Source organism: Phaethon aethereus (assembly GCF_964289735.1).
Source record: "Phaethon aethereus genome assembly, chromosome: 23".
Taxonomy (NCBI): Eukaryota; Metazoa; Chordata; class Aves; order Phaethontiformes; family Phaethontidae; genus Phaethon; species Phaethon aethereus.
The window spans coordinates 7664591-7691209 of record NC_138599.1 but is presented as its reverse complement, the minus strand read 5'-3'; the positions used below and the strand labels follow the sequence as shown (position 1 = coordinate 7691209).

The following is a 26619-nucleotide window of genomic DNA, read 5'->3' as shown; positions in this document are numbered from 1 at the left end:
CCCGGCTGCTGCTCGTTGGGGGTTTTTTTCTTCAACTCCTGAAGAGCCAAAACAAAAAAAAGGACAAAAACCGGCAAAAAGCCGCAAAAAAAATCCTTCTTACAGAAACCTGCATTTTTACAGGAGGAACCCGCAGAAGGAAATTCCTTTATTGTTTTTGCCCCGCATCACCCGGGTTTACTTTTGCATTTCCCCCTGCCCCACATTTTAAGGCAAAATTCACCCTTTTGCTAGCATTTAAAAAAAAACCAAAATACATTGGTTTTTTGCAGAGCCACCCCATGGCTTGTTTGGGGTAAAACTCCACCATTTTCCCACACGGGTGGACAATATCAGGGAGAAACCATCTTTCCAGCAACAATATTGAATTTCCTTCCACCCAGGTGAATCCTGGGGGTTGCCATTCAATTTTGGGTGAAAATCTGCATTTTTAAACCCATTTCTTTCCCCATTTTTTCCTCACTCAGTGCCAAAACGTCCTGGGAAAACCTTGCTCCCGGCAGCCTTTGCCCCAACTCTGCATCCAGTCTCAGCCCTTAAAGGACAAGGATGGGGTGGGTTTTTTCCAGATTCGATGGGGTTTTAGCACATAAATTAAAGGATTTGGGGGAATTCCTCCCTTTTCCAGAAAGCTGAGTCCAGAGTCACCAAATGGCCGCAGCATCGGGGCCAAAACAGGGAGGTTTGGGCAATCCAGTAGGTCGAGAGTGTGAAACCCTCCTCAGATCCAACCTGAAGCAGAATTTGCACTTGATGATGGTTTTTTCCCCATGTGCCGATATTTATGCCTGTGAATCATCTTTTGGGGGGAAAACCCCAAAAGCATCAGTCCTAGGGTTGAGGTTTTTTTGCACCAAGAAATCCAAGCGATGGATGCAGTGGCCCACGGTGAAAACCCGGTGTTGCCCAACAGCATCTGAGCATCACGTGGGGAAAACAGCTTCCCCTAAAAACGCTTTTTCTTACCAAAAACGAAGGGAAAAGGGGGAAAATAAGAATAAAACCTGAAAAAAAAAATAAACTGGCCACAATATGTGCCTTGTAAACATGTGTCCTTCACTTCCACGTGCCAACGTGGAGGTCCCCACACTCCTGTGTGCAGCTGGGGCATCCACCTCCAATTTGCTTTTTTCTCACCAATTTTGTTTTTGTTCTTGCCGGGGTTTTTTTGGCATTTGGGGGGGGATTCTGTTTCCGGTGCTGTCACTGATTTGGAGAGGGCGCAGGAGGAGTTATTCCAGCGAGTCACTGTGGTCCAAGCCGAGGTCAGCACCGGGTGCTGCTGGGAGGCCACCAGGCTCTTCCTCCAGCTCTTCCTCCTCTTCTTCCTCTTCCTCCATCTCGTCCTCATCCTCCTCCTCCTCGTCCTCTTCCTCAGTGCCATCGAGGGAGTCGTCGTGGGCCGCCAGCATGGCTTGCTGCATGGCCATGGTGGCCGTGGCTGACGAGAGGGGCTGCAGGTTGTCCATGCTGAGCGAGCCTGAAAAAAAAATACAAATAAGGACGCCCCAGCTAGGGTGAAAAGGACAAAAAGTGCATAAACCAAGAATAAACCAAGCAAAAAGCTGTACCTGGACAGAGCACCCTGTAGTGTGTCCCACATGCCCCAGCCATGCCCCAAGGTCCAACCCTTAATTTTTTTTAGCTAATGTATCTTCATCAAATAACAAGAAACCTTTGTTTTTGAGCAAGAAGATGCCCAAATTCATTGGGCAGATCTTCTCTTCATCTTTTTACTTCCCCCTTCCCTTCATCCTCTCCTCATCTTGTGTGGTCCATGCTCATCTCTGCTCCCTTCACCTTCTCTTCATCTTTCCTACTCCTCTTCATTTTCGTCATCTGTTCTGTCTTCATCTCTTTCCTCATCTTGTCTCATCTGTCTTCTCATCTCACCTTCATCTTTTCATCATCTTTTCATTTTGTTTCCTCTCCCCATGTCCCCCTTTACCTCCTCCCCAGCACCTCAGGGGATATCCCAAGTGATGCCCCATGGTGGGTGATCCTTGAGGGCTGTTTCTATGCCAAGTGATGGCCAACTGGAAGGACCTTCCTTCGTGGGCCACCTCTTCAACATGTTTTGCCCCAGAGAGGCATTAAGGGCTCTAGAAATCCTTAATTGCCGTTAGCCATAATTTAATGTGTGGCCACCCCATCCAGGAAGGGCAGGGGCCACCAGGATTTGTCCTTACCATCAGGGTTTGTCCCCGAATTGGCACCCTGCTGCTGCAGGACCCCAGCAGCAATGGAGTTGGGCCAGAACCGCTGGGTGGGCCGGTGCTGCGATTTGATTTTCTTGGCTTTGGGGGCTGGGTCTGGGTTGCTGGCGTCGAGCATTGGCTGCAGGATGCGCCGCCGGGCGTTGATGAACCTTCCCATGGAAAAGAGAGAGCATGAGAGTAAATAAGTTATGTTACAACAATTTTGAGTTACAACAACAGATGTTACAGCAATTTAATGAGTTGCAATATAAAACCCTTTCTAAAGTGGCTGCATGGTCCAAAAAGCTGGGATTTTTTACCCTATTTCATTTGCCTGTGGCACGTTACACCATTGCACCGATTTTGCAGCTACGAGTCGGCAGCTGCTACATCCCGGCTTTGCCAGGAGAGGGCACCGAGACATCGCGAACGGACACGTCAGTTAAACACACCCGTGCCCATCTCCCAGAAATCGGCCCTAACCGCCCAAGTTCCCCCCCAAAAAGCATGAAAAAATTTCTAAAGCCAGCAAGATGACTGCATGGGCCACCGATGCGCTCACCAGTTGTTGACTTGCAAAAGAGTCAGGTTGGTTTGGGCAGCGATTTGCCTCTTCTCATCCTCTGTGGGGTAGGGGTGCTAGAAAAAAAAGAGAGATGGGGCAGTGAAATAACAACCCATGGGTGCAAAATGGCAACCCCGAGTGAAAAAAAAATTTAAAGCCCACATTTTTTTCATTTTTCCACGCCTGATTTGGTGGTTTCTTGCATTTGCAAGATGTAAGGCTTAAGGGTGGCATCTAGGAGCATCATGGTTTCCCCAGTGTCCTTAGGGTTTTTCCAAGGCTTTCCATCCAAGGCTTTTCCTTGAAGGAAAATATTTTTTTTTTTAGTATTAGCAATTTTCTAATCATGGTTGTTGGTAAAGTTGGGATTTGGGCTTCAAAACCCACTGTCACCCATAGCATTCCTTGTCAGGTGCATCAATGAAACACCCTGAAACATCTGCAGGAGGAGGCTACCAGCACACACAGTTTCAACAACCTCCCAAGCGTGCTAAAATCCTCCTTTCCAACCTGCAAAATAAAATTATTACCAAACCAGCCCCGCATGTAATTTTTCGGAGCCCCAGGCCAGCACCAGCATTGATTGACATGTTTGCCCCCGGAATAGTGTGATTTCCTTGACAAAACTGCACAAAGTCATGGCGTGGAGGAGACTCCTGTCCCACCAGGGCCTCAGGGATACCAAAGTGGTTAAAAATGGGTCTTTTTGGTAAAAGTATGTCCATTTTTGGCATATTATTTCCAGCATTCCTCCCTCCTGCTGGTGCTACAAAACTCCCAAGCCCAGTAAGATGAGGAACATCAATGCTCAGGTGGTTGAAAACCACGTCATTTATGACACCAGATGGAGAAATCTCATAGCGAAGCCCAAGCACCTTCTGACCATGAGGACCAGGCTGAGACCATATATCCAACCATCCAGTAGAAGAACAATTTCTTTTAGTTTTTCGATCCAATTTTGGAAAACTCAAACCATGGGGTTCTGCTGGCACCCAGCAAGAAATCGCTCCTTAGTTTCTGGTCTTCTAAATCCCTTTTCTGCTTGCAAACCTGCAGTTCAGCCCTCTAAAAGCAAGGGAGATGCATGATGCAGCTTGGGATGGTGGCCTAACACGGCGATGTTCTTGTCCTCAATGCAATAAATCCACAATTTCCCATAAAAAGAAAAGGCTGGAAAGTTCCCAACCAGCTGCCGCTCCATATCCTGGGTCATGTTTTACCCCAAGTTGCTCCTTGAAGCTGTTATTTTCTGTCTTGCTGCTACTTTGGGGGGGTCTCCCAGCTTCCAGGAGACCCTCATGCAATTCTTTGCAACCAGCTTCTGAGTGATTTCTCGGCCAAATTATTGAGGAAAAGGGAGGGAGGTTTAGCTTTTTGCCCTTCTCCCAGCCCTCCTGATGGGAGAGCAATCTTCTTGCATGAAAATATCCCGGTTACATCCTCCGAGCTCCCTCCGTCTACCTACATCTCTACCGCCAACCCCAGAAATGGGTCGATGCTGCAGTTGTGCATTTTGACTGATTGCCGACGTGCCGCAGTCGTACCTGTGGGGCAGCTTTCACACCCCGTCTTGCTGGAAAACGGTATTTTAGAGTTAACTGGGTTAACTGCAAAAAAAAGGCTCCATCACCCATCCGCAATAATTTGTGGAACTCCCTCTCTGGTGGTGTTTGCTTCTTCATGCTTTAAGGGAGTGTTTTTTGTCACCTGCAGTGAAAATGGTCATCCCCAAAATGCTCCCAAAATAAAATCAAAGCCACTCTGTGCCTCTGAATACAAATTCAGACAAATCACCACCTCGATTTGTTCATTTTTCGGGTTTTTTGACTTTTTTTCCCCAGCATTGCAGGGTGTTTTGGTGGCTGAAGTGCTCACCATTAGATGCTGGAAGAGCCATGAGCGCATGATGTTGGTGGCATGTTTGGGCAGGACGCCCCGCTTGTTCTTGGACTTCTTGTCCTCACCATCAAGGAGGGAGGTGAGATCCAGGTTCACCTGTGGGGGAGAGGATCAAGGAGAGAATTGGCTGAAAACAGTGATGGGCAACCCAAAAAATAAGCAAAACCAACCCAAAATGGGACTGGGGCGAGTGCAAAAAACTGGCACTTGCAGGGAGCATCCAAAACCCGTTTTATACACCCCAAATTTGCATTAAATCCCCATTTTTCCCCAGGATCTCTATCTAATATCTTCAATTTTCTTGCCACTTCTTTGCAAAGGGCAATGGGCTTTCTCTCCCTGTGATGGCACCGGCACAACTGGCGACCGTGGTGCCAATGTAACAACCATTTGTGATGTGCAGCTAAGGGGGAAAACACTTTTACCTTCAAACAAACAAACAAACAAACAAAAACACACCAAAAAAAAGACTAAACCTGAGGTTAAAACCCTGCCACTCATTAACCCTTTGCAAACCTGTGTTGTTCACCCAGCTGCTTCCCACCACGAGGACAAATGCACCTTTTGAGTGAAAATTTGCTTTTTTCCCCCCGAAAAATAAAAAATAAACATCTTGCTGCAAGGGAAGTTTTAATGAGGTTGCAGGAACTGAACTGAAATCTCAGTGCTTGACTTAAAAAGGGAATTTTTCTTCCACAGTTCTTCATCAAAACACTTCTCCTGGATGAATTAAACATCAGGCCAGCAGGTCCCTGCGATTCCCCTGGGCTCCAGCTGAATAAATCATGCCGGTGGCACGGGAAGAGCATCCGGAGGTGCTTGTCCGGGGCTCTCTCCGTGCCCCGATATTCCCTGCGCACATGTTTTTCCCACCATGGAGGGTTTTGCTGCAAGATTTAAGCCTGTGTCAGTGAAATATTAAAGAAAGAAATCTAAAAAAGCATTGCACAGGCATTAAACCTGCCAGGGACGTGCCACCCATTTCCAACACCCCTTTTGTTGTTTTTTTAAGAGGTTTCTGCAATTAAATTGGGGTGTTTCAGAAAAAAAATTTGCATTTTGCTGACCTGCCCCCAGGAAGCAGCTTAGCAGAAACTGATGGTTTTTTTCACAGATTCCTGGAGAATGGGGGTTTGGAAGAGAGACGGGCAGTGCAGCCAATGGGAATAGCAAGGTGTCCTTATAAATCCATTTTTACCCCAAATTGTCAACTTATTGCAAGAGTGCAGCCACACAGGGAAACCCCGCCTAGTTAATTGCAATGACGAAAAAAGGAATACAAAGACAGCAAATGGCTAAAAAATACCCCAAAATCCATAAAGGAAGGAAAAATGAGCCTTTCCTATGAGTACTGTGACTGCCATATGGGACAGGCAATGCCGGTGATCCCAAATACATAATATAATGGCAATAATATATAACTATCATAACAACATGACACGATATGACGTGATACATCATAGAATTGTTGAATGCTTTGGGTTGGAAGGGACCGTTAGAGGCCATCTAGTCCAACCCCCCTACCATGAGCAGGGACATCTTCAACTCGATCAGGTTGCTCAGAGCCCCGTCCCACCTGACCTGGGATGTGTCCAGGGATGGGGCATCCACCACCTCTCTGGGCAACCTGGGCCAGCGTTTCACCACCCTCGTTGTCAAAAGTGTCTTCTTTATGTCTAGTCTGAATCTCCCCTCTTCGAGTTTAAAACCGTCACCCCTTGTCCTATCGCTACAGGCCCTGCTAAACAGTCTGTCCCCATCTTTCTTCTAAGCCCCTTTAAGCCCTGGCCGGCTGCAGTAAGGTCTCCCCAGAACCTTCTCTGCTCCAGGCTGGACACCCTCAGCTCTCTCAGCCTGTCCTCATAGGAGAGGTCTTCCATCCCTCTGGTCATTTTGGTGGCCGCCTCTGGAATTTAGGATACTCCAAGGGTTGAATTTATGGAGAAACTGGGGTTTTTGCTTGCTCCAGCAGGGCAAAATATTGTGTAGAATGGAAATTTGAGGTGGGAAGGTCTTACCTGGGCGTTGGGGATCTGCAGGGCACCAGGGGCAATGGCTTGGGCAAGGACCTGGCCTTGCGACGTCACCATCGTCACGGGCTGGTACAAGGTTCCACCTATGGAAAAAAAGGCTCGTGGGCGTACCGAAACCCCGTATTTCTACCCCCCAGCAGCTTTCCCACGGTCCCTACCTGGCACCGCGGGTGAGCCGCTGCCGGCACTCATGGCCAAGTTGCCTGGCGGTAGCGCGGCCGCCGGCACCACAATGCCCGGCGGAGGGTTAGAGGCGGGCGGCAGCGCCGCGGGTGAGCTCTGCAGCATCTCCTGAAAAAAATACATTAAAAACTTTAATTTTAACACGTGGCAGAAGCATGCAAGGTTTTAATTTTCCCCCTGCAATAAATTCATCCCGTTGCCTCTTTTTTTCCCCCTAGGTGGTTCAACAGGCAAAATTACAGAAAGAAGGGATTTTTCAGTTTGTTGCAATTGCAAAAAAAGATGGAAAAATAATGATTTATGCTTTGCAAAGCTCCCGCTTAGCGTCTTCCCCAACTTCATCTTCTTTGTGCAGCCACTATTTCCCATACAGAAAAAGGAGAGGAAAAAAAGCACGATAGACAAGAAAGAATTTCTTCAATCTTCTTCTTTCTATAAATTTCTTTTTTTGGTGCTTTGGCTGGAACTGGATGAAGCAACACTTGCTAAAAACTGGGGCAAGCACCGTAGTTTCCCCTTGCCAGAATAATAGTAAAATAATTAAAAGAATAATAATATAACCAATTTGATATCATTCCTTGCAGCTTTAAGCTAACTCCTTGCCCTGGAGCAGCTCTTGCATGCGAGCAGCAATTGGAAAAAGCCCAAATTGAATCATTATTAGAGTATTTAATGCAACATTTTGGGAAGGGAAGGGTGCCGCGATTAAGGATATGGGGGACTTCAGGGCCATGTACCACAACCTCCCAGACAGGCAGGATTTTTGTGCATTATGCCAATAATATTTAGAAAATTATTTCAAAATAAGCCCAAGACAACTATGTAACTCTAATTCACTCAGCTGTAATGGAAATAAAACTGCACACACTTCTTGAAATAAAAATATTTTTTCCCTCTTTTCTACCCATTTTCCCATTCTGCATCACTTGCCTGGTGTCCGTCTGGTTCTCAACTGTTGAACAAAATGCCAACAAAAGGGATTTTTTCAACTTTTTATTCATTTGCCCTTCATTTTGGTGCCTTTCTTCAAGAAACCTATTTCTTGGCTTAAGAAAAGAGGATTTCTCTGGACTAGTGACATGCAATGACACTGGAAAACGTGACCAATGCAAATGTGGTCGTGTTGAAAAAAGCCATAGCTCCTCTCTTCCTTGCAATAAAACTACCGGGATGGTAATTTGAACACACAAATCAATTAATTTTACAACAAGAGATGATGTGGGTGCATCATTTGGCAGGGAGCTAGGCTACCCCTGTGGCCACATCAATGCATTTCCCATTGCTGGGGGAGGAAAACGTCAATTTTGGTCCTTTTTTTTTTGCTTTTCCCCATTACCTTCATGCTTCTATCAGCTTTTTTCTCCATCAATCACCATCGATTTGCCTGTGCAATAGCTCTGAATAAACTCTGATTTCCCTGTATGCTTTTGCTATTAAAATCCCTTGCTGCATTTTCCCCTCCCGTGATGCCGACCCCAAAACATTGCAGCCACTGCCTCTGCCATGTGTTATTTTTGTCCTCTCCATTGATGATACGAGTATTATTTATCTGGAAATTTTGCTGCAATTGCTGTGACTTTAAGCAAAATGGAGCAACGTCTTCCAGAGATTCATTTCCATAGCTAAATGAATTTAAAAAGATGCAAATACGACCATAAAATACTTGTACTTTTTTTAATATCCTTTCCCCATCTCCAGCCTTTTGGGCGAAATGGTTTTTGGTTTGAAAAATGAGGACTTCTCAGCGTACAGAAACCAAAAATCATTTGCTTTTGCATGCACTTGGACTTGGCTTTTGCTAAGCGTCTGGCTAACAAACGCAGTGGAAATATTCATGTAAAACTAAACGTGGTCCTTGGAGAACTTCAAAAAGCAGTCAGATACGGCCAGGGGCAACAAAAGACTTGGACTAGCCCGGGGACCTCCAACTTTCCTCTCCCGTCTTGTTTTTCCATGATTCCTCCAAAAGAAGGGCATCCAGAAAATCATTTTTGGAAGTGCGTTGGGAAGAAATAATTTAGGATATTGAAAAATGGGAACAAGAAACTGCCATTTCCAGATATAAGGGTCCAAGCCATTTTCAACAGCATTTTATGATGACAAAAATTGCATTTTTTTGGTGGCATAGAGGAAAACTGTCCCAAAACACCAGCTCAGTGGTATCCAAAAAGGCAGAATATTGGTAATTACTAGAAAAAGATATGAAAGAAGTTGGTGTTTCCGCAACTTCACTGTGAAACCAAGGGTACCCAATGAAAGTGGAGGCTCTGCCTTGAAATAAATATAGATGCCTCTAAGATTTAGAAAATATATTTTTGCATACTAAATGCCTTGGATCGCAAATGCCAGCCAAATTATATTACACTTGCAATTTTACTGCAGTGTTTTATATTTTAGCACTCAAAGAAGTTGAAATGTTTCTGGCAATTTTGAAACTTTATTGTAAAAAATGTATCACTAGGTGTCTCTGCAGATCTGCATCTTGGCACTAACCTTCTTTCTATGGCAAAACACAGCTTCTCTGAATTAAAAATCACTTTAATGAAGAAAAAGACCTGGTACATATTACATTGCACAAAATTTCACTTCGTGAACTTTATTCGTGCTTGAGTTAAAGCTGTGGAAAATTGGAGTTAGTTGGGGAAAAAAGAAACCTATGAGTTTGCTGAGAAAGAGTTGGCCAAACTCAAATTCATGTAAGGAGATTCAGAGGGCTCCTTCATGGATGGATGGGTGGATGGAGGGAGATGAAAACAAGTTGGCTTTAAATAACAGAGAAATTCAGGGGATAAATTAAGATCTCTACAGAGAAGCACTGCATCAAGTCAGACCAACCCAACCGTCAGCCTCCAGCCACTAGCAAGATGTGGAGGAAGACAAGAAGAAAATGCCTATATAAACATTGCCAATCTGCTGCAATTCTTGCTCAAAATGAGAGCTGAAAAATGCAAGATTTGATCCAATTTAAATGTCCCTGGCAGTGCTGTGGTTCCCAGTGTGATTGGCTTTGTGGTGGATATCTTCTTGCAAGTGAAGTCAACTGGAGAGCAGTGAGGACTACTTTGATGTCGAAGGAAAGTTGAACTGATTTACTTCAAGTGTTGGGTTAGCCTTTTTCTATGCCCTGCAACAAGCACCTCCCCTTTCCTATCCCTGTCTGAAAAATTCAAAAAATATTCATTAAATAAAGAGAGGGAGTTAAAAAGGGTCCGATAAGGACTCCAGGGAGAGGAATGAAGCCATGTGAAAAACAGCCAAGAAAAATGGAAGAAGGTGAATTGCTTGGTGGATTTGCAGGCCAAAGAAAAGGCTAAAACTCCTCCACAAAACAAAGCAGAGCACAAAATGAGAAAGCGATGGAGAAAACAGGGTAGAAAAATGTCTGCAAGGTAACAAAGGTTCAGGGAAGGCTCACCACATCGGAAAAAACCCTAACTTTTCACCCAAACTTAGCCAACACCAGGAGTCACCTCCAGACTTGGCAACATGCGAAGATTTCAGCAACAGCCGAAACACCTGTTTGGGCGCTTTCTCGTCTTTCCATCACCTCCAGGCATTTTTGCATTTCCAGAAATTCTTGCATTTTTCATCTTAGAAAGCACAACTAACACCAAGCTAAGTGCCATCCTTTTTGGGTACACCGGGGAAATCCAACTGTGATTCTCCCGCAATGACATTTTCACAGCTCCAGCCATTATTTTCTCAGTTTTGGTTGACATCCTTGTTATTGCACATCCATAGTGTTTTAAGCAGGCTGTCCCATGGTAAAAAACTTCACAAAAAATGGAAATACTTAGCTTTCACGACCAATCCTGTGTATCTCTGCACAAAACAATCAATGCCCCTCCTACACCCTGAGAAAACCTATTTTCTGAGAAATCTCATTCATTGATATTAATCACATTTCCATTGCTAGGTTTTTTTTAAAAATTCCTAAATTAGTGGCCCCTTAGCTCTTTTACCTGCCCTCAGTGTGAGATTAATAGGATGATAATTAGCAAAATCATCCCGCTTGCCATTTTTTAAACATGGATCCCGTGATTCTTCAGCTCTCAGCATCCCCAGCCCTTCTAACTCCACTGATGGATATAGAGTATTTCCACCCTTTTTTTTTAAGCCTTACCCATGCAAACTCAAGTATGCTCAATGAGTCAAAGCACTCGGGCACTTGACATTGCTTAGCTGGATAATTAGAAAAAATCTGCTGTTTTATCATCACTGGTACATCATCCTCATCCAATGACCAGATGAGATGGTGGCTCATTCTGCTCTATCACCGTGAATATTTTGGCTCCCGTTGCCTGCTGAAAATCCCTTAGTCACTGAGCCAGCCTCTCCCCTCCAGTTGGGTCTTTCCTGAGTACCTTCCCATTTATTTAGCAACTGCCTCCAAATCCTCACTTGAATTTCTCAACTTTAGAGTCTTGCCCAGGAGGGAAATGTCGGCAGCTCTGGGTTTGCAGGAATCAGAGGTACTTGGTATCTCTCCATAGGCCTGATTATTTTCCAAAGACTTCTGCTAATTTTCTGATACGATCCCCACCTCTTTGTGAGGCACTAAATCCTCATTACTTTTCCTGACCGATGCATTCTAATTAGATCAACACTTTAAAAAAAAAAAAGAAAAGAGGGAAAAAAAATCACAATAGCCACAGGACGGCTTTCCATCTCATTAACTCCCTCACTTATTATTTTCATGAAAATTACTGATAAAAAGCGTGCATCTCCATTTGCTGGGACCAGGAGCTTCGTCGGCTCATATCTAACATCTCTCTCATCACCCGGGATGCGAGCTGTTGCCATGGCGACGCACAATAATAGAAACTAATAAATTACAAACGAGATGCTCGTTGAGCAATTATTGTTCTCTTTTATGCAAGTGTCTTGCTAATTTTGATCATAAGGAATGCTACCATAAAGCAGCGAAGGGATAATAAGTCCATTTCTAGAGATTATTAAAAAATAGAGATAGGCTGGGTTCTTTAGATCAATGATTAAGTGGTTTGGTGCTTTCAGGAAACTCAAATAAGAAACAAAACTTTTGGGGGGGGCTTTTCCCTCCCTGCGCTGGGGGAAGAAAGTGGTGACAAGTGTCGTGTTGGGAGCTTCAAATTCTGCAGCACTCAGAGCTGAGCTGCTAAAATCACTTTTTTTTCCTTTCCATCACCCTAAAAATGCCCTGAAAAGCCGTAAAAAAGCCGCACCCCCACCTGCCTCCTTTTGGGGGATAGCTCCAACAGCTGCCTGGGGACACCCTGGCCTATTTGGAGTTTGGCTGCAGTAATTTCTGGTGGGATTGCACACAAACGTTGGGGTTGCAGCTCTGCCAAACCCATGGAAAAGAAGTCCACGAAAAAAACTTAAAAAAAAAAGAAACAAATCACTGCAGCAGCATTTGTTGCACCATAAGAGCAAGATACGGGTTACTTTTAATTATCTTCCTAAATTGGGGATGGGTTTTGATGAATTTCCAGGAGGCCACAAGAGTTGTAGAGCAAGCCCCCAACATCATTAGCCAAGCTCACCCGTTGGCCAACATGCAATGATGGTGATTATAGGAGATTTTAAGGCGTTACCTGCGGGTGGAGGCTGATGGAGGAGGGGTTGGGGGAGTAGGGCCCCCCCAAGTCATTCCTGAGTAGGTTGTCGCTGTGCATCTTGGTCTTGAGGCAGGTGATGTAGCGGTTGCAAAAGTCCTTGCACAACTCGTTGACCTTCTCCAGCTCCAGGAGGTGGATGCGCAGCACCTGGATTGCCTTCACCATCTACGCAAGGGTACAACGGCAGAGTTAAAATCCATTTTTTCCTCAACGTGTTAGAAAAAAGCCTAAAAAATTCTCACCCGAAATCCAACCTGGAACCGATCCCTATGGTAGAATTAAATGCATTTCCTTTCTAAACACACCAGCCAAAGCCAAGAAAATCAGTATTCTCACCCAACATACATCCCAGAGCCCATCCCTCTGCACCTCCTCATTTCTTTTCCCTCCCCATCAATCATACCTCTGAAATCCCAAGAAGTGAAAATTCACAAAATTTACTGTTGCCTTCATGGGAATTGCTCCCTGTGCCCAAAAAAAGTCCAAGCCAAAGCCCTGGATGTCGAAAAGTGTTTGGTTATTCTCCAGAGGCCACTTCTTCTAACAAGATTATGGGGCTGCAACTCTGCTGTAAGCTGCTGCTGGTGCAAAGCCTGGGCCTCATTAAAACGTACCCCATAAACGTTAAAAAATTTACACATAAAACATTCCTCTCGCCGAGCTGAAACCTTAAGTTTTACAGCCGCTGTTTGAAATCTTGCATAATATATAAAATTTCAGCTATTCACTTCGGGGCAATAAATCCGGTTTTATGTAACAAAGCGTCTTTGCATTTCAAAGGCTGTTTTTAACTTGCAAATTTTAGTGGTCATCTTTACAAACTGCGAGTTGCCACGGTTGGGAAGCATCACGAAAAATCCAGGGCCAAAATCAGGTGGCAGCTCCACGATGGAGAAGGCACATTTTGGCTTGGCGAGCAACAAGGATGATGGGTTGTGGCTGGAAAAATGCTCTTTTTTTGCCTTGTTTGGCTTTTTTTTTTGTCTTTTTTTTCCTCCTCCACAGTTGGTGTAGGCAAAGCGCAAGGTGGAGGCGTCGCGCCCTGGCTCTCATCATCCTCCCAGGGCTCAACGGCCATGAAAGTCAATATTCAAGGGCAAAGGCAAGAAGACCTGACACATATATGTATAAAAAATAAATCTCTCAATTATCTCAGCTCATTTGCTTAGGGTCTCATTTTATGTCCCTGCTCCGCTGCACCGTATATCTGTCCGGATAAAAGAGTTACAGTCCGACGGCGTACGTGCACGGGGTTGTAAAAAATACAGATGCTGAATTAATTGACTGTGTGGCACTCGGCAGCTGATTGAGTTGATAATGGTGAGATCTGACCTTTTTCTAATTTCTAATTATGTGCATCTCGGCAGTGAGGAATACATGACTCTTATTCTAATGATAGTTAATGCCGCTGGCCTTTTCATCCCTGCTTTGCCATCACCGATTTCCAGGGAATTGGTGGTGTGAAAAAAAAAACACCCCAAAAATAACCAAAAAAAGGAGCATTGCAAATAGGGAAAAAGTGCCAGCTCAGGAACAGGTTGAAATGTTGAGTTTTGAGCACTGCAAGGCTTTTTCATCCAAAATTCCCTCCAGCTGGCGCTTCCCACCAACAGGAATGGTTCTTCTTCAGCATCACATTAAACATCTCCTCTGTCTTAATGGAGGCCAACCACAGTGAGCGACTTGGACAGCTTTTGGACAAGTTCTGGGCATTGGGTAGAACATATACATACAGCTATGTCCCAGAAATAGGACAGAAATACACGTGTATATATACACATATATATCATTGCACCTTTTTTTTATCTAACTTAATGCAATGGGGTTTTTTTGGTGCACCTCAACATTTGATGCATGTTGAGTCCCAAAGCAGAAATAATCCAAAATGATGCTTTTTTTGGTCACCCATCCCAGAGCGATTTCTGTTCTTGGCTATAAGACATTGCAAAATGGGTTTAGTAATCTGCAAATGAGGCTTTGCATGCCCCGTATTTTTTTGGAGGTCTTGCCACAGACTGCTAGGACACTCTTGATTTACGGATCTCGAAAAACTCTCCTCCATGAGCTGAAATCAGGCACAAAAGATGTGGGTTTTTAACCCATCTTGAAACTTGTTTCTTGCTTTTTTAGGAAAGTGGTAGTTTTTGCACTTGGATGAGCATTGCTCATTGTTCTTCCTTTCATGACTGGTCATTAGACAAACTCACCCCCTTGGTATCTGCAATATTTGGGAAAAGCTGTCTGTGAATTGCCTGGTTTTGCTTCTTTTCTGGGATGGAAATCCCTCTGTGACATGTCCCACGGAACACAACATCCCCTGGGGAGGGTGTTTTGCTCTTTTCTATCGTCAGAGGTGGGCAAAATTGCCTCTTTTGACCTTAAAAATTTCCACCCACATGCTTGCCATGGAGACCACATGTGGAGGCTTCCTGCACAAAATAATGGGATTCGGGGATGTTTCCTGAGGTCCGCGCAAGAGAAAAGCTCCATCCCAAGCAGAGTGTTCTGAGGCGTCTTCCAGCAGCAATGGGTATGGTAGGAAATTTGGGTTGCTATGACAGGGAAGCCACCAGAAACAGTCCAAAGTGTCCCAAACCATTGATATTCATCACCCTTTTGGAAAAAGCTCTTATTTTGCCTTGTTTCTAGGACAAGAGCTGGCCATCACACTTGAAACAAGATGGTGCCAGACAAGAAGGCAGGCATGTTGCACCGAAGAGCAGCATTTCCTGCAGAGATTGCAAGTTTTGGGGCACAAAACCAACCATCGATCTTGGCTGTTTCCAGGAAACACGTTGACCTCATGTCATTTCATTAGTGGGAAAACTAACCAAAAATTGGGCTGGGGCTTGTTCTCACCGTTACGGACAAGGTCTCAGAGAAGGTCCTGGAGAAGGTCTCACAAGGTCTACGGAGAGCACTGCCAAAATGGCCAACACTACAAATGGAGCCCCAGGATGCTGCCCAAGGTGGTAGACCTCCATAACTTGTTCTTCACCCCCTACTCTCTCCCCAACCCCCAAAAACCATCTGCCGAGCCCCAGCTGCCTCTACCAGGTTGTCCAGCTCGGGGTCATCGCTGAAGAAGGGCTTGTGCTCTTGCTCCTGCTGGTGGACAAAGTTCTCAATGTCAACGTCAAAGCTGGCTGAGGTGATGCACTCGGAGCCCTGCGTTGCCTGCTCGCACTTTTCAAAGAGCAGAGTCAGCAGCGGGAAGAGTGGGTGCCTGCAGAGGACAAAGGAGAAGACCCCCCATAATGCCCACTGTTTTAGGTACCATGTCCATTTTTACCCCACACCATCCATCCAGTCCCTCCCAGCTTGCAAGAGCCTGGTGGTACAAGCCTCACGCCCAAGCCAGTGCTGGAAGTGTTCCTTCTAGACCTTTTCCAATAAAAAAAACCCTTAAAAATTGCAAAATTCACCATCTTCACCAGGCAATGACTTCTCCCAACAGCTTGGTGCTTTCCATCATTGCACCAAAGCTGGAATTTCCAAAATGTTTTGCCATGGGCAAAAAGGTTTGGCTTCAGGTTGGTTGTCTTGGAACCATCTGCTGTCTTGGTGGCTTTGCATTTTGGGGATCGACATCAGCACCTGCTCATCAGTGGTAATATTTTATCTGAAAATGTCTCTCTTGTTTGGAGACACCGGATGGGGATAAGCTCATATGTCTATATGCCTGCAGCATCTTTTGGATGGACCTTGCCATGGGTTGCTCCTCCACCAAGAGGTCTCTTTGCACCTCTGTCAAGCACAGCCACGTACACGCACAAAGTAAAAGATGGGTCAAATCCCACTTCTTTCTTACCATTAGATGACTCTTAGAAAACAAAGATTTTCAATTCTTCTTGTAAATCCACAATTTGATCTAATGATGATGCTGAATCATTGCAATATAAAATGAAAATATACGTACAACACCAAAGCACATGGAGAAGAAGGGGATGAAGACCATGAGTTAGTGCACCCCTCCAAGAACCTCTCCAGCTGTGCAATTTAAAAAAAAAAAAAATAAAGTATTTATGGAGTCTTTCAGGGGAGAAATGCAAAATGCTGCTACAGGGATGGTCTCCCCCAGCACCCCAGTTATTCCAGCGCAGTGGGATTTGCTCCACCGTTTTATCTCCAAAAGATGTCCCAAAAGATGATTACGAATCACTTCCCGCTGGTCTTTTCCGAGACAGAGTCAGGCGAAGGGGTTAAACCCCTCAGCTAAGTCTTCATTTGCAGCCGCTAATACCACAGAATATTATAGTTTAATCTGTCCTGATCCCGCTTTAATGCAAGATTCGCCAAGGCTGGAGCGGAGAACGGGGGGCGGGGGGGAATAATTTCATAATTTCGGCAGCCCCGCCGGGGCTTAGCCCAGGGATATGAAAGGCAAATTCCAGGCGCCGGGCTGAATTATTGGGACTTACGAACCGGTGGCTCGGCGGCAGGTGCCTGCTGCCGTTCCCAGAGCTCCTGCATCAATTAGGAGCAAAGGCACGGAATTTCCCCAAGAACGGGGATTTGGGGGTGGGGGAGATTGCAGCCCCTTTGCTTTGAGGGGTTGCATCTACCAAGGGGCAATTGAGAGCGTTGCCGGCATCACTCTGCACTCTTCGGTATTAATAACTGGGGCAGTGCTGCTATCGACCCCCGTGAACGTCTTGGAGCGCTGTCGGGGAGCGAGAGGAGGGTGCAGGTGGCTGAGGGCAGGACGGTTTGCTTTTGAGTAGGAAATAAAGTAGAATAGAACATAATGAAATTAAAACAAATCAAATGAAATCATGTCAAATCAATAAAAATTTGAAAAAAATTAAAAGTTTGATCAATTAAAAAAAAACGCTACAAATAAATTAAAAAATTTAAAATATCAAAATTAAACCAAAACATAACAAACTAAAGTAACGTAAAATAAAATATGACAAAAAAAAAACAATGGGGAGGTGCAAAACGCCCAGGGATGGGTTAAGGAGGAGCACCGCGGCCCCCAGGTGAGCGTAGTGTCGAGGAATGGCGAAATTTGTGTTGCTGCCAGGAGCTATATGCTGGACTGTTGTTGTTGCAATCTTTTTTCCTTTTTGCATGGGGAAAAATTGCAGTTTTCTCCATTTCCAACCTTCCTGTGGCCACAACCAGCCACCATGGGAGTTTGCAGGAGGAGGTCATGGAATGAAAATTGGGAGCTGGAGCCCATCCTCGCTATGAAATTTGGGAGGGAAAATAGATGGATATCCAGGATGCGCTGGGAAACAGGAGGATTTTCCCCGTCGTGAATGTTACAGAGGTGGAAAATCACCCCTATGGCGCAAGGAAGAGTTTTGGGGTGGAAAAATCTGCTTTTGCTGAATATGGTTTTGCAAAAAATCCCTTTATTTTCCAGGGAATCCTCCAAATAAAAGGGCTGAACCAGCCCTGACATTTTCCTGCAGGAGAGAGGTCGTTCGCAGCCACTAATAAAAAGGATTCGACACGGGCTAATAAAGAGAAATGAATTCCTCTAATGGCCTAATTTCGCACCTTCAGCAGGGCTCTGCCCGCAAGCTGGTGGCCAGCAGCACCGTGGGCACATCACAACATGAATTTTTTTTTTTACCCAGCTCCAATATAATATTTTTTTACCCAGCTCCTTTCCCCTCAAAAAAAAAAAGAAAATCGAAAATAAACTTAAATTTTAAAGAAAGAAAGAAAATGAACTTCATGCAAAGAAATTCAGCCATTTCCCACTTGGAAAAATCCAGTTTGCGGTGCTGGGTGGTTTAAGTGTCGGTTCTGGTGGGAGCATCATCTTTACCCATCCAAAAATCCATCGGGAAGTCCCGGCCCTGCCGTAGCCTACAGCGAATAAAATACTTTAGCTGGGAAAAAAATTGCAGCAGAAAAGCGATGCTGCTGGACCAGTCCTGGCGAAGATGCTCCTACGCCAAGCAGGGAGGGGGAGGATTCGTTTTTTCACCTTTTTTTGTATTTTTTTAATGGGTGACAAACCTCCCTCTAGAGCATAAAACCCAGCGGAGTGACCTGTCCAGCATTTTTCATATTTCCCGTCGCATTTTCCCGGCCATTTCTCTCCAGGTTGATCGACCAACGCTTACAAAGACGATGCCTCGTGCCTGGGTGCAATTATTGAAAACTAACAAAAATCCATCAGTTTGGGTGGAGGATACAGCCCTAGGAGGGCTAAAAAAACCCCCGTGCACATCTGATAGCTAATACACCATCCATATTAACCACTGTACAGGCGAATATTCAGATTTTACATGGAGCAAAAAAAGGCTCGTTGGGTGGGTTTCTAGAGATAAAAAAATACTTGGGGTTACTTTTGGCTGGTGCCCAAAAATAAGTATCCAGGTTTGGGCAACTGAGTCCATGCATGGGACCAGCCAATAATTTTTTCCCCCCTTTTCTGGGTAGGAAACACCTCCAAAAAGGTATTTCTGGCATTTTTTGAACCTTCAAATGAAGACTGTAAAAACTCCGAAGGGTTTTTTGTTTTTTGTTATCCCACACAAACCCTCGCAGAAGTGCAAAGAAAAGGTGGGTTTTTTTTTTCTTGAATGACCTCTTCTGCCTTGAGAAAATTATTTCCATCATTGGAAAAAATCTTGAGACCTGCTGCAAATAACCCTTCGCGTTCTCCTGGGAAACCAGTGGGTTTATTCCACGCCTTCATCCGCCTTTCCAGACCTTTTGGACTTGTAATATTTGAATATTCGGAGACAAAATATTTTTATTCCTTCACTTCTGAGCTGCAGCTCAGAACCCTTTTTGGTTCACAAGCCGCCGCGGCCCTGGCCATTAACAGGGGGTTAATCCTTAACCCTAAAACTTGATCTTAATTATAATATTATGCATTAGTGTTATATCATTACTGCATACATTATAATATTGCAAATTATTACATATCACTTATATAATTATATTGTTTACATAATTACATTGTTACTTTTGACAATTATATGATAACGTTACTGCATATATTACAATATTATACATTATTATTGCTAAAGTGACAAAAAAAAAGGGACTGGAGGGCCCCACCCATCCCGCGCCCCAAACAGACGCATGAACCGCACCTATCAGGTTAATACATGACATTGCTCCTTCCGGGTGCTTTTTCGGTCCAAAATCACAGGGTTTTGCCAAAAAAAAAGGCTAATTTGGATTTTCTGGGACATGACAGTTTTGGAGGGGGGGAGATGCTGCAAAACCAGGTCCACGAAGGAGCTCCACCACCGCGCGTTATCATCTGTAGTTATTGCTAAAAAGGAGCTAATTGCTAATCCTCCCGTTCCTGTGCGTTAATTAATGCATTAGAACAATACCAGATTAATAATGCACCATAACAGTGAATGCATCAGTGGATCAATGCATCAACCAATGCATGAGAATAACTAATGCGTGACTGAAAGAATGCATTAATTAATGCACACTGACATCAGCTTGCATCACCTGTAGACAGCTCGCTTGTCGGCCTCCAGCTGTGCCTGGGGGTCACCGGCCGCGGTGGGTACCGGCGCGCTGGCGGCCGCCGCCGGCGTGGCGAGATGCACGGGCTGCGCCTTGGCGGGCTGCTGGGCTGTGGCCGTCATCTGGGAGGGGGGAAAAAAAATACGGGAGAGGAGAACAGGAAGAAAAGAAGACAAAAACGGGGTTTATCGCACTTTTCCACTGAGATTCACAGCCCTCTGCACTGAATTTTTAAAACGTAGGCAGAGGCGGTCCTGCGATGGGGCTCTGAGCAGGATTGTTTGGGGGGTGAAAACGTATTCACATGTCACCTGGAAATAGCAGGATTAGGTTTTCCCATTTTTTTCCCATTTTTTCCACTTTTTACTCGGGGAAAATACAGAACGAAATCCCGACATCCTTATTGCACTGCCAGCAAAGCAAAGGCGGGGGGTCATTTATTAAGGGATGCTTTGCAGAAGTCCCAGATTAAATCAGCCGCAACGCTCGCCGCTCGCCACGGTTTTTTTTCAAAGCAGGTATTATTGTCTAGACACACAGACATTTTAAACTCTTCCAAAATTATGTGAGCTTCTTCCAACTTGCCAAGCCCAAGGATGAGTCATTTTTGCACCGCGAGAAGCCAAAAAAAAAAAAAAAAAAAAAAAAAAAAATCAAATTTGTTTTTGCCTGTGCCCAAATCACCCATCTTTAGCCCGGCTGGTGACCCAGTTCACCGACGCAACGGGCATCGCAACGCGCCGGGGCTGGAAATGTACAGGCAAAAGTACATCTGCTGTGCGGTAAGGCAGGCTGCCAGCTAACATTTTGCTTTTTTAAAACATTGCAATTGTTTCGGTGAAACGTAGGTATTGAGGATGCGAGATGCGCGCGTGCCAGCGCAGGCGCGAGTCACTGCGCGTCCTTCCGGCATCACCCCCAAAACTGCCACCCCCACGTGTACAGGATTGTACATATTTAGGGACAATTTCCACTTAAAATTAAAAATTGCGTTAAAGAGATCTGACATCAGGCTGCAGGCGGGCCTGACGTACGCCACGCGACACATCGCTCTGCCTTCTGCAGATTCCGTTAAAAAAAAAAATTCAGGGAGGAGTTTAATCGATTTGGGTTCAAATGCATCAGCAACCCCCCAAATCTTGTGGTTTTAGCTCAAAATCTCAGTGGAAAATTAATGGAAAGGGGCTGTTTCACTTGCTCTGGTGTGGAAACGTTGTAAAAAATTAGCATTTGCCTGTTCTCGCCTGTAAACCATGAACTCTACCTTGAGCTGGGTAGCAAAAGGAAGCCTCTGCCTCTTACTAAATATTTTTATATATATATATATATATAAAATTTATTTGTCTAATATACTTCTATATTCATTTCTGTGTTTGTTTATATATAAATAAAATGTGTTTATATATACACATATATATATATATAAAAATACCCATGTGTATACATGTGTATGCCCACAGTCTTCTGCAGCCAAACTCACCCTTATACTCAGGTTCTTGGCGTGAAAAAAGCAGATTTCTCACCTCCCTTGAAAGCTGCATAAACCCGAGCGGGGTAAAAACAGCTGCCCCTTTTGCTTTTAAAATGTTTGACTTTAATATCTCCTGCCTGACCTTTTGCTGCCAATACAGCGCTTTTTTTTTTTTTTTAATCTCCTTCATTGTTCATAACGCCAAAGTTTGGCTCCGGCACCTATAAATTAACCCAGCGTTGTTTAATTTCCAACCCCGAATTTGATTTCCATCCTTCCTCCCTTCCCCAGTGCTAAATAGATTAGTGAAAATTTGAGGTTCACTTCCCGTTCCTATCCTAGCAGTTTCGTTTTCTCTTTTTTTCCCCCATTTTCTATCTGAAACAAAACTGCAGGCGGGTTTTGCAATGCTCCAGCCATGCCACTGAATATCTCCCCATCCTTTTTCTTTTTCCCTTTATTCTCCCTATTATCTCCCTTGAAAATTAATTTTTGGGGGGAAACATGGTGCTTTTCCCCTCCCTCTTTTTTCCTTTTTTATTTTTTTTCACTTGTCACAGTCATTTACCGGGATGCCGAAGACCTTTTCGCATCCTGCCCCGAAATCCTGCCAAGTTGGCTGTTTCCAGCCAAGTCTGCAACTAATTGGGCTATTACGCCAAAAAAAAGCCTCCTCTGCGGCTGTTTGGAAGCCATTACTTCACCTTGGACTGAAGAAAATAATAAAAAATAAATAAAAATAATCCCAAATCGGCGGAAAAAGAAGTGAGAGGATGCTCAAATGCATTTGCAGCTGGATAGGGATGCTGGGCAGGGAGGAAGGCAAAAATGCAGCCAAAAATGGCTTTACAGGGAGCAGGTGGGGCTGGGAAAGGAGAAATAAGGCAGCAGCTTTCCGGCTGGGGAGCATGAGCATCTCCGTAGTGGGAAAACGGGGAGATACGGGGGGAAAGGGTCTGGATTTGGGTATCAAAGTTGCAGGCGTTGAAGAAAATGCAGGCAGGGATATTTTTTTTTTTTTTGCCTCCAGAAAATGGCCAAAAATAGTTGCAGGAGGAGAAAAAAAAACATAAACAAAAACATGTAAACAAAAAAGTAAAAAAGGGTCTAAAAATATGTTTAAAAAGTAAAAGAAGGTTTAAAAAAATATGTAAAAATATGTAAAAATGTAAAAATATGTAAATATATGTTCAAAGTATGTAAAAAAGTATGTTAAAAAGTAAAAAATGTAAAAAAAGGTGTTAAAAAATAAGGTAAAAAACCATTTCATTTCATTATGTTTTTGCAAGACTCCCAGTTAAAGTAGAAATTTGTTGAGGTACCATTTGTTTGACAATGCACATCGCTTCCAGTTGTATTCCTTTTTCTACTATATTTTTGTTTTTTCCACTTCCTTTAGGAAAAAAATCCTGTGCCGGAGTCAGCGGCTGCTCACCAGGTGATGTGGGGCTTTCCCGCACAAATCATAATGTGACATCATAAATGTGATAATCCCTCTGGCTTTGGGTTTTTTTGAAAACTGCGGCCAAATATGTCAACTCTAGAGAGCATCCATGGTGAAGCGCTTCAGGTCAAGCATACCTCCTAAATCAGCAACATGGATTAGCGCTTCACGGTGGAATTTCTCCACCGCCATCATACGTGCAAAGCAGCGGTTCTGAGCCCAAGCATGCACTGAGGACACCAGGAGTTGGGGGATTTAATTGATCCTACTGAAAAATCAACATCTCCACCCAATTTTTAATCCATTTTTTAAATACTTTAATAATAAATTTTTTTTTTTTTTTTTTTTATAATTCTCCATTTTTGTCCCTTATGTAACCACCTAAAAAAACACTTTTTTGGTAGGGCAAAGCTGCTTGCATAGCTTTTGATGCTGAAAATGCCTATTTTTAAAACAACCTTTTTTTGCTCACTTTGACAATGAAATGGCTGAAGACTTCCCCTTGGCTTTTTATTTTAATTTATTGTGGAAAACATTACGGATATTTGAGCAGACTCTTTAATTTTCAGCAGTTGGGGTGGCTCGGTGGATGAGATCACGCCCAGTATGACGCTCTGTATTACACTCCTTTAGCAAAACCAGGTGATTATTAAAGCATTTTTTTTTCCTCTGAAAGGCAGCTTCGCCCATCATTTCTGCTTCATTTTTGCACATTTCTGACAGTGAGGGTGATCACTTGCACAGCTTCTGCAGTAAAATATTAATGGAAAGCTCCCCCAAGTCCCTTTTTTAGCACTTTTCTCCACAAAAACACTTTTGCGTTTTCTCCACAGAACACTTCTTTTAGCACTTTTCTCCCTTGTTGATGAGGACCTGGTTGTATCTCTCATAATTAATTTTCTTTTTATTTATCGCCGACCCTCCCCATTTCTACCCCATCTTTGGGGAGAGGAAATTTGTGCAATTAGCTTTCCCAAACCCTCAAAATCCTGAATTTTCAGGTGAAAAGCTCATAGCAGTCACAGCATTGAGTCAAAGCAAGCAACTCTTGGCTGCAGCTTTTCCTCCAAACCCACTAAACTGAAGGAAAAATGCTCGAGCGATCCCACAATAGAGGAAAAAAGGAGAGATTTGGGCAACGATGCTCCTGAGGGTCCCCAAAATTCAACATATTGAAATGGGGGGGCAGATAAGGGACAGGGATGGGGCAAGTAGGGAGGGACATCTCCCTAGGATGCTGCGGAAAATCTCGGCTATTTCAAAAGTCCCTTAAATTGCCCATTAGGACTAAAACAGCGTCGCGGCTCCCTGCTGCGTAAGTGAGAAAGGCAGCGTGTTTCAACACGGGAAAAAAAAAATTGGGAAAAAAACCCTCTTGGAGCGGAGCAGCGAAGCGAGCAAATGATGACATAGAAGTTGGAGGAGTCATAAAAACCCCACCGAGGTGTCGTTTGCAAGAAGTGACCTTTTCCCACCAAAGGAGAAGAGCGGAAAGGAGACCCGGGTGGCTTTGGAGGGGGTGTAAAAGTCGATTTATTTATTTTAGGTTGCAGAGAACAGGCTTGATTTTCTTTTCCTGGGAGGGAAGATTTTTCTGCTTTTGCAGCAAAGATTTGCAGCAAATCAGGGAAAAACTCAAAATTTCCCATATGAACCCCCAAAAAAAGGCTGCTTTGAACACAGAGCCAGTTCAGCGCTCTATTCGGATCACCCCCATTGGGTCACTGCAGCTGGAAAAGGCGAAAAGTGATGTGGATTTGCCCCCCAGAAAATCTCAGGATGGACTGCAAGGCGCAGGACCGTCCCCGAAATCCGACGTCAACCCCCATGTTCAGCCCATTGGGGAGCTCCAGTAGAGTTTCTCTTGGACAAAACCCTCTTCTTATAATAACTTAACTACATAACACTGCTCAGAAAAGTTATTCGACCCCTTAGAGCAACATTGTAGATGAAGTCTCCTTTACCCAGTGCCACAGGTTGCCAAAAAACACCATAAAAATAAATCAAGAGGCCATTGCTATGGCTAAACCCATCCCAGTTTAGCCAGACATTTCATCTTTCCAGCTCATTAACGTGCTCGCTGCAAACACGCCACTGCATCGGCTTTTCAGAAGACCTCACAACCCCAAAATAAGCCAGAAAGGGGAAAAAACCCATAGTTTGACCCAAAACCCTTCAATGCTGGAGATTGCGTCAAGACGGGTTTTAATTTTTGCCAGTCTCTGAAATGAATGTTTTGGGGTGAAATACTTCGTAATAGTCATTATTTAGGAAGGCAGGGTAATTAATGCAGGAGCTGGGAGTCACAAGGGGTCTGGAGGAGCCCATGGGTGATGAGGGACACTCACCTGTGGGGTGTCTTGGTAGGGAGGAGGGGGCACCGTCTGGGTGGCCATCATCGTCAGAGCCGGTGCCGGGGAGACATGGTGCATCCTGGGTGGGAGTCACATCGAGAACCTGTGGGCGGGAGAAATGCTGCTGGATTAAGGGAGATCACCCCCCCAAAATATCCCTTGGGAAGGAAAAAAGAAGGGACAAAAATGAGAGGTGATGTTTCTTGCACGAGAAACCTGGCACAGCACTCCACCACCCAGAGTGGAAGAAACCCAAGAAGATTTGATGACTTTTATCGTAATTTGATTATTTGAGATTCTTGATTTTGCATAAGGAGATCTTCTCTGGAGAGCAACCAGGTAAGGGCAGAGCTCTTGGAGATGATGGCTGCCATTGGTGAACCTCATTTTCTGTTTTGTGAACTCTGGTGCACCCAGGGCATTTTCTTTCCACCCCTTATGCCCATAACCACAGTGCCTAAATGAGAATTTCCATCCCCTTTCCAGTTATTCCTCCTTTTTGGAAACAGGAAGAAAAGTCATAAGTGCAAAACCTTCCATTTTCTGAAATTATACACTAAAAAAAGCCCAAACGATGCATCTCTTTGCCTTTGGCCACCGTGGAGTCACATCCCTAAGCATTGCATGCTCAATCCAGAAGGGACATTGAGTATCTGATGTTGAGTTGACCAACATCGTTGACTCTTACATTGAGTTGACCAAACCAGTTGACTTCTACGTTGAGTTGACCAACACCATGGCAGAGAAATGAGGAAAGAAGGTCCAAACGCTTGCTTGACTTGAACTGGGGAGCAAACCCTCATTTTGCACATCCCGTATGGACATCCTTGAACCCGGGAGGCAGTCTGAGACATGCCACCCTCAACCTCTCTTGAAGTTGCTCTGCTTTCTGTAAATGCATAGTTATTTTGGGGGGAAAATAGATTCTTTTTCTGGTATCTTCAAGCCCCAAGGAGATGGGGAAGAAAAAGGGGCACCAGGAAGGAACAAACTTGTAGAGGAGTTCTTGGCTTGATGCTCTCCCCAAGGATAGACCTGGTTAAGGAATGTAACCAAAAAGCAACTCTTTGCCCCGAAGTGCCTCCTCTCCTATTATTTCACTGCAGCTGTGTGGTTGCTTCAAAAGAAAAGCCAATAATCTTGCATAAATCCTCAAAAAAGTCCCTGTCCTGGGTCCTCTCTGAGGCTCTGGGCTCTGTACTGAGCCAACTCACAAAGCCACCTGGCATAATCTCCCCAAAGCCTCCAAAAGTGCATTTCTCCCTGCAATGACTCATTTTTGTAAGAGGTGACATCGCCCAAATGGTTCACCCCATTGCAATGCCCATCACTGCGCTGGGTTCCCCACTGGCTTCTCATCTAGAGATGTTATGGGAGGTCCTCTGATATTGTACGGGGATATACCAAAAAACAG

The 26619-nt window shown here is 44.4% G+C and overlaps 1 protein-coding gene across 1 annotated transcript; it reads right to left on the bottom strand.

Annotated features, from left to right (window-relative positions):
• Nucleotides 1-368: 368 nt before the first annotated feature.
• Nucleotides 369-25283, bottom strand: PKNOX2 (PBX/knotted 1 homeobox 2; the record flags this gene model as incomplete). Its single annotated transcript, XM_082009859.1, has 10 exons — nt 369-1480; nt 2190-2368; nt 2761-2837; nt 4639-4758; nt 6681-6778; nt 6854-6986; nt 12455-12643; nt 15533-15704; nt 19919-20058; nt 25200-25283. The coding sequence occupies 10 exons, from the start codon at nt 25281-25283 to the stop codon at nt 1233-1235; spliced, it is 1440 nt and encodes a 479-aa protein (XP_081865985.1). The 3' UTR covers nt 369-1232.
• Between the last annotated feature and the right edge of the window lie 1336 nt (nt 25284-26619).